The following is an 11,154-nucleotide window of genomic DNA, read 5'->3' as shown; positions in this document are numbered from 1 at the left end:
GATGAGCCGGGAGGCGCCGGCCCCTTGTGCTCGCTGCTCCGCGGCGGCCGCACAGCTGACGGGCGCAGGAGCTGGACGCTGGTGTGATGCCGCGCACGGGGGCACGCCTGTGACGTCAGGGCGCCCCACCCCCAGGTGAGCGGGTGACATCGGGGGGGAGCGATGGAAGAGGGGGAATAAAAGGGAGGGGCCAGGAACACGCAAGGGAGAGTTGGAGGTGGAGTTGGAGAGGGAGTTAGAGCAGGCGGGAGGAGGAGCAAGGGGAGAGGGGTCACGGAGGAGGGAGGAGACTCAGGAGGGGTAATGAAGGGCAGCAGAGGGGCACTGGGGTCAGTGGGGTAGGAAGCAGGCCAGGGCAGGGCATCCTGGGACTTGCCGGTCGGCTGATGAGTTTCGGGACCTTCCCCCACCAGCCGGACAGGATGCTGAGAGAGTCCGTCCTTAGGGCCCCGGGAGAGGGCGGGCCCGGGCCCCTTACCCCACACCTCCTGGCTGAGAGGTGAACGAGCACCTTCCGTCAAGACTTTCCTTCTCCCGTTGGACTAGAGGGAGACGGACGATGAACCGGTGCGCGCAGTCGATGCCTCCGAGCTAAAGGGCCGACAGGCTGGGTAGAAGGGCGCCCTGGTGCACTGCCCCCAATCTCCCTGCTGCTTGCTAAGCCCGTTGCGACTTGTCCCTCCTTCGGTGGGCAGGGAGATCACGGGTAACAGCCCTGCGTGGGCCTGGAGATTGCGTCCGTTCTCTTCTCAAGACTGCACTTCCCTCGCGTCTTTACCCTTTCGGACCTTTCCTCCTCGGTCCGGTTTTCTCACCCGTTTATCATTTCTGTTCTCTCCTCTGGGCGTCTCTCCGAGCGCGCGGTGCCTGGCATGGACACGGGATGCCAGCTGGGGTCTCTCTGTCACTCAGTCGAGGACAGTTTATCTCGGGCGCTCCTGGGAACAGGCTCCGGAAGGATACGAGGCTTTTTCACAGCTGCAGAGTATCGGTGGCTCGGTTTCCATTTGGGAGTCGCCGTAACCCTGCGACCATGTTCGGCAGCACGACATCCCTCGCCGGTTAGCCCCCAGGGCCGAGAGCTGCGCGCGATTTCTCCTTCCTAGGGGCAGTACTTTGCACTGGCCCTTATTGAATCTCTCGGCCGATTCTCCCATCTGCAGGGCCACCTCGGATCCTAACGCTGCCCCAGGGCTGCTGACGGGGAGGGGGCTAAGCAGGCAGCTGTCCCGGGACCAGCGAGTTGGAAAGACCTGGATTCTGGCTGCTTAAACTGTCGCAGCAGCAGCGGCAGCAGCCGAGGCCCTGGGCCCTTGAAATGGCCACCAGAGCCCCAGGCCGTGTCGTCCGGGCAACGCTGAAGGGATGGCTGCGGGAGGCTAGTCCCAGCCTTGCCCCTTCGTCTGGAGGCCCCAGTCCGTCCAGGCCTCTAGAGTTGCACCCTAGACCACATTTCCCCAGCGTGCGGGGCACAGGTGTCGCTGGCTGGCCGGCCCTGGGGCAGTGGGGCTCAGCTTGGCCTATTCACAGACCCCCAGGCCTGGCAGAGACCTCAGGAGTCATCACGTCCAGCCCCTGCCCAAGGCAGGACCAACCCTGACTCAATCAGCCCAGCCAGGGCTTGGTCAAGGCAGGATTTAAACACCTCTAGGGATGGAGATTCCACCCCCCCTCCCTAGGAAACCCGTCCCAGTGCTTCCCCACCTGCCTAGGGAAATAGCTTGTCCTAATATCCAACCTCAACCTCCCCCACTGCAAATTGAGCCCATTGCTCCTGGGTCTGCCATCTGTCACTACTGAGAACAGCCTCTCTCCATCCTCTTTGGAACCCCCTTCAGGAAATTGAAGGCTGCTCTCAAATCCCCCCCCCCCCCTTGTTTTTTCTACAGACTAAATAAGCCCAAATCCCTCAGCCTCTCCTTGTAGGTCCTGTGCTCCAGCCCCCTCATCATTTTTGGTGCCCTCCGCTGGACCCTCTCCAATGCGTCCACATCCTTTCGGTAATAGGGGGCCCAGAACTGGACACAATACTCCTGATGTGGCCTCACCAGAGACAAATAAAGGAGAATAATCAGTTCTCTGGATCTGCTGGCCGTGCTCCTCCTCATGCACCCCAATATGCCATTCGCCCTCTTGGCTACAAGGGCGCCCTGTTGACTCATCTCCAGCTTCTCATCCACTGGAATCCCCAGGGCCTTTTCCGCAGAACTGCTACTTAGCCAGTCGGTCCCCAGCCTGTAACAGTTCTTGGGATTCTTCCGTCCCAAGGGCAGGACTCTGCACTTGTCCTTGTTGAACCTCATCAGATTTCTTTTGGCCTAATCCTCCAATCTGTCCAGATCACTCTGGACCCTGTCCCTGCCCTCCAGCGTATCCACCTCTCCGCCCAGCTTAGTGTCATAGAATCATAGAATCATAGGACTGGAAGGGACCTCGAGCGGTCATCGAGTCCAGCCCCCCGCCCTCAAGGCAGGACCAAGCTCCGTCTACACCATCCCTGACAGATGTCTATCTAACCTGTTCTTAAATAGCTCCAGAGAGGGAGATTCCACCACCTCCCTTGGCAATTTATTCCAATATTTGACCACCCTGACAGTTAGGAATTTTTTCCTAATGTCCAATCTAAACCTCCCCTGCTGCACTTTAAGCCCATTACTCCTTGTCCTGTCCTCAGAAACCAAGAGGAACAAATTTTCTCCTTCCTCCTTGTGACACCCTTTTAGATATTTGAAAACCGCTCTCATGTCCCCCCTTAATCTTCTTTTTTCCAAACTAAACAAGCCCAGTTCATGAAGCCTGGCTTCATAGGTCATGTTCTCTAGACCTTTAATCATTCTTGTCGCTCTTCTCTGTACCCTTTCCAATTTCTCCACATCTTTCTTGAAATGTGGCGCCCAGAACTGGACACAGTACTCCAGCTGAGGCCTAACTAGTGCAGAGTAGAGCGGCAGAATGACTTCACGAGTTTTGCTTACAACACACCTGTTGATACAACCTAGAATCATATTTGCTTTTTTTGCAACAGCGTCACACTGTTGACTCATATTCAACTTGTGGTCCACTATGACCCCTAGATCCCTTTCCGCCATGCTCCTTCCTAGACAGTCGCTTCCCATCTTGTATGTATGGAACTGATTGTTCCTTCCTAAGTGGAGCACTTTGCATTTCTCTTTATTAACCCTCATCCTGTTTACCTCTGACCATTTCTCTAACTTGCTAAGGTCATTTTGAATTATGTCCCTATCCTCCAAAGAAGTCGCAACCCCACCCAGTTTGGTATCATCTGCAAACTTGCAGAAGGTGCCACCCATCCCCTCGTCCAGGGCAGTAATGAAGATGTTGAACCAAACCAGCCCTAGAACCAATGCTGGGGGCACCCCCCTAGGAACCGACCCCCAGCCTGACACTGAGCTGTCGATGGCTGCCCATTGGGCCCATCGATCTATTGCTTCCCCGCAGCCTCGCGGGTGAGCTGGCAACGCTCCGGCTAGCGAGTGGCCCAGCTGGGTGCAATTAGAAAGACTGTGGTGTGGAAGCTGGGTGAGCAAGGCTGCAGTGGGGCCAGGAGCTCAGCAGAGGGCTGAGCCCCTGGAGGGAGGCTGGGAGGGAGGGGCTGCCCCCACTGGGAAGCGGCTGGAGAAGTCTGGCTGAGGCGCCCGTGGGGCAGTCCCGACGTAGGCCGGTAACAGGAGAAAGAGGCCGCCAGGGAGCAGAATGCTCTCCAGAGCCAGGCCTACCCGGAGAAGGGAAGCCGGGTAGAGGGGAAGATATGGGGGGGCGTGTTTGGGGAGTAAGAGCTCTGAGAGCAGGGAAATGTGTCCGGGGGGGGGAGAAGGGTTTGTTGTGGGCGCTCGACTGGGGCTCCGAGTACCCTGGAAGCAGAGCGCCCCCTTACGGGAGTGGCGGGGCCCTGAGAGGAGTCAGAGGAGCCTGCCGGGCCGAAGCCCCCAGGGAGGCGAGAGGTCTCCTGCCACCCTGCGTCCAGACCTCAGAGGCAAGGGCCCGGCGTGTCGGGGGGGCCCTGTCCAAAGCCTCCCGAAAATCACGATACATCATGACGACAGCGTCCCCTCCCCCAGGCCAGTCGCCCTGTCCGGGGGAACCAGGCTGGCTTGGCGTGATTTGCTTCCGGCAGGCAATTCCTCAGCACTCCCCTCTCCTGGGGTCACAGCCCGGCTGTTTGTCTGTCCCTGCGTCTTCCCAAGGGCTGTAATCCCCCAGGCTCTCTTTGCTACCTCTGTTAAGGGAAGTACCCGCATGCCGTCCCCATGCCGCTGGGACCTCCGCCGTACGTCGCTAACCGCCAAGGACACTCAGCCAGCCTGAGCTGCCCCAGGGGGAGTTCGGTCGGGCCCGACGGCTGCAATCGCCCAGCCTCCCTCCCATTCTTTAACCTTTTCCTTCCCCACTGGAGTGAGCGTCCCTTGTGCTCGTGCGCTGCTCGCCTCGTCCTTTATAGGGATGGCGGAGACAAAAGCAGCATGAAAAGCCTCGGCCTTCTGGATGGCATCAGTTGGGCGGCAACCTGGCACCTCCTGCCCCAGACTGAGACTGGCCACGTGGCCCAGTGCGTTTCTGTTGCAGGCCTGGAAAAACACAAGTGTGCCGTGGCAGGCCAGCCTGCAGGGATGGGGGCAACGGGGGCGGTTCCCGGGGGTTGAGCGATTCAAAAGGCCCCGGAGCTCCCAGGCGCTACCGCAGGAGTGCCGGCGGCCCTTTAAATCGCCACCAGAGTGCCACACCACATGCTCTGGGCAGCTCTTGGGGCTGCCAGGGGTCAGGGGGACACAGAACGGCACGGCACGGCACGGCACGGCACGGCACGGCATGGCACGGCACGGCACAGCCCTGCCCCGCACGGCACGGCACGGCACGGCATGGCACAGCCTCGCCCGGCACGGCATGGCACGGCACGGCATGGCACGGCATGGCACAGCCTCGCCCGGCACGGCATGGCACGGCACGGCATGGCACGGCATGATACGGCACAGCCCTGCCCCGACCAGCACGGCACAGCATGGCATGGCACAGCCCCACCCCGCATGGCAAGGCACGGCATGGCCTGGCCCGGCACGGCATGTAGTGGAGCGGTGCGGCGCATTCCAGGCGGCTCCGAGGAAGGGCTGCCCCAGATCTGCCTCTTCTCCCCGAGGCTCCGTCCCTTCCTGGAGCGTGGCGCTGGGGTCCCCCATTGTGCCCAGGGGCCCAGCAAGTCGGTCGCCCCCCCAGTTGTGGGGGTCAATATGTCCCCAGAGGTAAATTCAGCACGCGCTGGCTGCCACTCGGGGTGCGCGCAGCCCCTGCCCTTGCGCGGTGCCTTGTAACTGGGTCGTTATCCCGCATCTCGGAACCGTGCAACCTAGGAGCCTCGCCGTGCGATCGCACAGCGCCACCTTGTGGGGAGAGGGGAGACGAGCCGCCAGCCGCACTAGGCCACAGCAGAACTTGCCCCGGTACCCCCTGGTTTTCCACCCAGACTGGCATGGGTGCCGCTTTGTGCATTGCCTCTCTGCTCTCGCTTTGCAAACGCCGCTACGGCGGGAATACTCCCGGGCCCAGTGGACACTGGGGTGTTCGGCCATGTATGCGAATGTATGCGAATGTATGCGAATTCACAGTCCCTGACTCTAACCTCCCACACGCCCAGCTCCGCCCAATCACACCCCTGCCCAAACGCTCGGGGACAGCGTCACCGAACCACAGGCGTCTTCTGCACCGGCTGCTCTTTCCAGAGCCTCTTCGTCGGCGGGCGGGGAGCTCGGGGGGACCCCATGGCCTGCACGCAGCCGCTGCAGATGGGGTGCGGGCCCAGCGAGCGGGCAGCCTGACTCCCTGCCTTTCGGAAACCTGCGGCTGGCACGGAAAAGGGGTGTGACGTGGACGCGGAGGGGTGTGTTTACGGGGACGGGCAGCCCGAGGCAGAGGGCCGTGGCGGGGAGGCGTCTGCTCGCGTGGGACAGGCAGCGCGGCACGTGGAGATGGCGTATTACCTGGGGAGAGCCTCCCTTCCCCCTTCCCAGTGGCTCCATGGATGGTGCGCGGGCCCGGAAGCAGAATTTGACCCTGGGCCCCAAAGCAGACAGGGCCGAGGGCTTCCCTGGTGTAATATCGCTGGACAGCGGCTCTGATCCCCGTGAAACCGCCCCGAGCAGATGGGATCCCTGGGCGAGGTGTTGATACAGGAGGCGAGGTTCTCGGGAACGCCGTCGGCAAGCCACGCTGTGCGTGTGGATCGCCCTGCCCCCCACGTGTGCCGGCTGCCTGCACCGGCCTGCCCTGCGCCAGAGGGGACGGGTCCCCGGGGATTTCTGTTCTCCAGAAAACCATTGTTCCTGCAGCTTGGCAAATCCACCCCGGGCCAGCATAGGACTCCTCCGAAGCCCTGGATTTACACCTAGATTGGCCTTGGCTACCCCCCGGCTCTGCTGATGGCGCTCACCCCTCACAGACAAGTGCACTGATCCCAACCCCCTCCTGCAAGCTGCTGCCCCGGATGCAGGGGGCAGGAATCAGCCTGACCCACCTCTCGGACCTAGTCCCCTGGCTCCGGCTGTGCACAGGGACCTGGCCCCGCCCGTGGCCGCCGCCTGGGAGCTGAGATCTCACCCCATTGTCTCGGACGCACCAAACCGATCAGGCCACGGCTCCGTGCCCACCTCGGGCTCGCGCCAAGTCCCGCAGAGCCACGGGCTGGCCGGGGCGGGGCAGCCCCGAGAGGGCGGAGCCTGGGGAGCCAGGTATAAAGCTCCCTGCGTGGGCTCCTGGGGAACCGTCTCCTGGAGACACCACCTGCAATAAACAGCCATGAAGGCAGCTGGCCTCGGCCTGCTGCTTGGCCTGGCCTTTTGCTGCTGCGCTGGTGAGTGCCGCGGCGGGTCACTCGGAGCCACTGGGCCCCTCGAGGCTGGGAACGCAGCCAGCTGGTTGGGGGACCCGGCACCGGCTCCGTGTCGGAGCCCCTGGGCCCGTGGAGGCTGGGAAAGCAGCCAGCTGGCTGGGGGCCCTGGCACCGGCTCCGTGTCGGAGCCCCGGCACCGGCTCGCAGCAGGCGGCCGGCGGGTGGGTTGCTAGAGAGACGCCTGCAGGCAGCCAGCAGCGGAGCCGGTCTGTGCCTGAGACAGCCAGGCAGCCGCAGAGGTGAAAGTCCAGCCCTTATCAGAGCCATGCCTCAGCCGCTGGCAGGGACCCGTCCGCAGAGCACGGCCGTGGAGCAATCCCAGCTCTGAGCGCGCCCCGTCGGGATCCAGAGCCCCCTGCTCTGCTTCTCCCAGCGGCTCCGGGTAGATCGAGGCTCTGCCGCAGCCCAGCGGGAACCCGGCGCCATCGACGTGGCTCCGAGCAGAATCCGGCCCCGGGTGCCACGCAGTCTCTCTTTGCAGCAAGGCGGGAGCCCTCTCCGCCCCCCGGCCCGCTCCTGAGGCCGTCCGCGGCTTGGCATCCGGGCCCTGAGTCTGCTTCGCTGCCCCCGTGGGATTGGCGGTGCCCGACTCCCCTGCACAGCCGGCTGGGGCAGTCCAAGGGCCCCGGCTTTGTTCCTGGCTGTCCAGGGCCCGGGAACACAGTGTCCCTGGGCTGGGGCCAGGGTGGGCCGGTCAGGGGAGAAAGGCGGAGCGGAGAGGGGGCTCTGGGGGCCGGCAAAGGGCGGGTGGGCGGTACAGGGACGGGAGTGAGGTCATGGGCGGTGGGTGAAGGTGGGGATGAGGGAGGCAAGTCCCCAGCCCCGCCCCTCCTGCCCAAGCCCCGCCCCCTGGGAGCCAAGCCCCGCCCCCCTGGAGCATGGGGAGGGCGGGCGCTCGGGGGCAGCAACGCTCGGCCCCGGTAGGTGTTTGAGGGGTGGCACGTGGGCGGGGTCAGACGGGCGGTTTGGAAAGGCAATGCCTCCCCTGGCCTTGCGAGATCCGGGAGGAGGGAGGCTGGGGCGGGGGCTGGTGGAGGAGCGTGGCTGGGAAGGGGAGTGGAGAGGAAAGTCGAGAGGGGGAGGCGGGGGCCTGGAAGCAGCAGGCGAGACGCCAGTGCAAGGAGCAGGCTGGGAGGGGACACAGGACCTGAGACGCTCCCTTCTCCCCGTGCTTTAGGCCATGCCGAACATGAGGGCGCAGCTGACCAAGGCAAAGAGGTAACGGCTCCTGCGCGGTGTAACTGCCCGTCTTAGGTGGGGCCACTTGTGCCCACGGGCCAGCAAGCCAGTAGTGAGAGAAGCCAGGGGCAGCGCTGCCCAGGGGATAGTGCAGCGACACAGGAGGCTGGAAGTCTCACCCCACCTCTGCCACTGACCTGCTGGGTGTCCTTGGGCAAGTCACTTTCCCCTCCCTTCCTCAGTTTCCCTGTTGATCAAAGGAGATGCATGGTGCTGGCCTGCCGTTGCAGAGTGCACGCTCTGACCACAGGTGCCCATTCATCAGCTTACGGCCACGCTAAGGACAGAGGTACGCTCCCACGCGGCCGACGGGGGTCGCAGCTGCCCTCTCCGTGTAGCGCTCTGAGCAAGGCCGCCGGGGAGGAGGGGGCTGAGTGTATGAGACCGCTCCCGCCACGTCTCTTGCCCGGCGCTTCCTGGGTCCCCTGAAGGAACGTGGCGCCGGAGCAGGGCGTGCTTTCCAGCACTGCCTCGTGCGAAGGGGGGTCCAGTCTCCTCTCCCTTTGCCCCCCCAGCCGGACTGCAGCAGACACTCCCCTCCGGGCTGCCCACGGATCTTCGATCCCGTCTGCGGCACCGACAACGTGACGTACCCCAACGAGTGTGAGCTGTGCGCTGCCAACCTGTGAGTATCTGCAGCCGCTGGGGGCGAGTGTTCGGAGACCGGCTGTTCTCACCCGGGCTGCCTCCAGCAGGGCTGTGAGGCCCCTCTGAAAAGCAGGGGAGAGCCGCAACTCCTGGCGTGGTGTGACTTTGGGGGATACGTGTTTGCCATCCCCCTCTTCCCGGCTGATGCCCTCTTCCGCCGGCCTGGAGTAGCGCCCGTCCCGTGCTTCCTGCCCGCTGTGCTGTTACGGTGGCACTCGGCGGGCCCGCGGCAGGGCAGTCCGATGAGCCCGGGGAAGCGGTGCGCTCAGCCCACCCCAGGAGCTAGATTTCCCCTGGTTTTAGTGGCTGAGGGGCTGGCTCTCACGGACGCTGCGCATTGTGGATCAGAGCAGGCAGGCGGGTGCAGGAAGCCCGGATGTGCCGGCACATCTCCTGCGAAGGAGACACCTGAGCTGCCTGCAGGGCCGTGCGCCTGGGGCACTGCCGATAAAGAGGGGGCTGGGGCTTGGGAGGCGCCGCACGGCCCCTCGGCGAGCCGCCCGGTGTCTGGGAACCCAGGCTGCGGCGGCCAGGGCAGCACACGAACGCCAGGGCTTCAGCACCTTCTGCCCCCAGCTGAGCGCCCCCCAGTTCCCACCGGGGCAGCAGAGGGCAGGGTCTGCCCCGTGGGAAAGGGGGATGGAAAGGACCCGGGCGGCCTTGGCCACCCCCCGGAGCCGGCGCGATGGGGACTCCCTCGGCCCGGGAGACGCTGCGAAGGAGACGGAGTGCGGTGGATCTAGGAGGGCACCGGCGGATGGAGCCTTCTCTTGGGCACCTGGATCAGGACCCAGCCCTCTGAGATGCTGGGAGCAGCTCCCCTCCCCCGGCTGGCCTCCACGGCACCGCACCTCCTCAGGACAGCCCCCGGTGCCGCTTCTGTGGCCCTCAGGCCATAGGGGCCCGGTGGGGAAGGGCCTTGGGTAGGGTCCTTAACCCGCAGCCTCGCCCAGGCCTGGGCCACGAGCCGTCCCGCAGCCAGGAGAGGGGGGGCTTCAAGGGAGATGCGGAGGGTGAGGTGACGTGGCGGGGCCAGGACGGAAGGAAGAGGAGATATGGGGGGAGAACAGGGGGGCTCAGGATACAGGGCTCCCTCCCCACGGAGAGCTGCGGGAAAAGGGGAGGCCCCGGTCAGAGGCCAGAGAGCCAGGAACGTGTCCCCACTGACGCCGGGCGTGGGGGGAGCCGCAGGCCTGTGGGGCGCGAGAGGGACGGCGGGGAGAGTCCCCGGGAGAGGCCGCTGGAACCCGGGTGACTCCGGCCTGGGCTCTGCACTGCCCGGGCTGCAGCGTTGTTCCAGGGGCCTGTTACTGTGCAGGGCCTGCGGGCCCCAAGGACGGGCCGGGTTGGTCTGTAAGCGAAGGGAGCGAGCGACGCCCCCACCCCGTTCGCTGCCGGCGCCGTCGATCTAGACCGCAAAGCCCGTGCAAAACGCCTCCGCGTCGGCACGACCGGACAGATAAGAGCCGCGTCCTTGGTCTCTGGAACGTCCCACGGTTTGCAGGAAAGCGGGGGGAGCCGGGAGTCCGGATGGGGGGCAAGGGCAGCGCCCTGGGGACGGGGGGACCCAGGGGTAGAGGAGCTGGGGGGCGCCGGCAGAGCTGTGTGGGGCAGGAGCCCGGCAGAACGGAGACCTGGTTCGAGTACAGCTGGGGGTGCGGGGCTGGCTGGCTGGGGGGACAGTCCCTGGTAAAGGGCCTGATTCGGACCTCGCGTCCCGGTGTCACCCGGCTGTAATTCCGGGACGTCGTGGGGCTAGAAGGGCCCCGCCGCGCGGGACGTGTGGGTCTGGCTGGGCTCCCCGAGGTGTCGGACTCACACGGGCACCGGGCTGGGCCAGGCAGGCATCACTGGGTCTCCCCCGGCCAGGAATCCCGTACCAGGCAGGCAGCAATTGCCGGGGCGTGGCTGCCGCAGGTGCCGGGTGTGCTCGGCAGCCCTGGGGATTTACTCACGGATGTCAGCGTTCGTCGGCGCATCCCCCCGACCCAGGCCCCTCCCCCAAAGGGCCGGCCAAGGAGACGTGGGCTCGGCCGGGGACCGGGTGCAGTTTTCGAATGTCGTTCCCGCCTGCGGCTCCGGGCTGCCCTCAGCGCGCTGCACCTGTCTTTGCAGGGGGAAGCAAACGGCCGTTCGCATCAAGAAGAGAGGCACCTGCTGAGAGCCCCCGGCGCCGCCGGCCCTGCTGCGCCCCACGGGGCAGGGCACGAGTGGGCGCGGGACGGGCCCCCACGAAGACGCAGGCAGCTCCCCCCCCCCCCCCCCCCCGCGTCCCCGCACAATAAACCCGACTGCATCACAGGCGCCCGCGGCTCGGCTCTTTGCCCTGCCCTGCCCTCCCCTCTCCTCCCCTCCCCTCGCCTCCCTTC

The 11,154-nt window shown here is 64.9% G+C and overlaps 1 protein-coding gene across 1 annotated transcript; it reads left to right on the top strand.

Moving 5' to 3' along the window:
- The first annotated feature begins 6,722 nt into the window (after positions 1–6,722).
- Positions 6,723–11,060, top strand: LOC142818761 (pancreatic secretory trypsin inhibitor-like). The gene is made up of 4 exons (XM_075900666.2): positions 6,723–6,859; positions 8,076–8,116; positions 8,653–8,762; positions 10,901–11,060. Exons 1-4 carry the CDS (start codon positions 6,805–6,807, stop codon positions 10,944–10,946), a joined length of 252 nt encoding a protein of 83 aa, XP_075756781.1. The 5' UTR covers positions 6,723–6,804; the 3' UTR covers positions 10,947–11,060.
- The last annotated feature ends 94 nt before the right edge of the window (positions 11,061–11,154 follow it).

Source organism: Pelodiscus sinensis, chromosome 16, assembly GCF_052426305.1.
Source record: "Pelodiscus sinensis isolate ZL-2025 chromosome 16, ASM5242630v1, whole genome shotgun sequence".
Classification (NCBI taxonomy): Eukaryota; Metazoa; Chordata; order Testudines; family Trionychidae; genus Pelodiscus; species Pelodiscus sinensis.
This window is presented reverse-complemented; position numbering and strand designations above follow the sequence as displayed.

Coding starts and splice junctions, on each gene's coding strand:
- LOC142818761 (XM_075900666.2), top strand. CDS start 6,805: ATGAAGGCAGCTGGCCTCGGCCTGCTGCTTGGCCTGGCCTTTTGCTGC. Junction 6,860..8,075: donor GGCCTTTTGCTGCTGCGCTG/GTGAGTGCCGCG, acceptor CCCGTGCTTTAG/GCCATGCCGAACATGAGGGC. Junction 8,763..10,900: donor GAGCTGTGCGCTGCCAACCT/GTGAGTATCTGC, acceptor CTGTCTTTGCAG/GGGGAAGCAAACGGCCGTTC.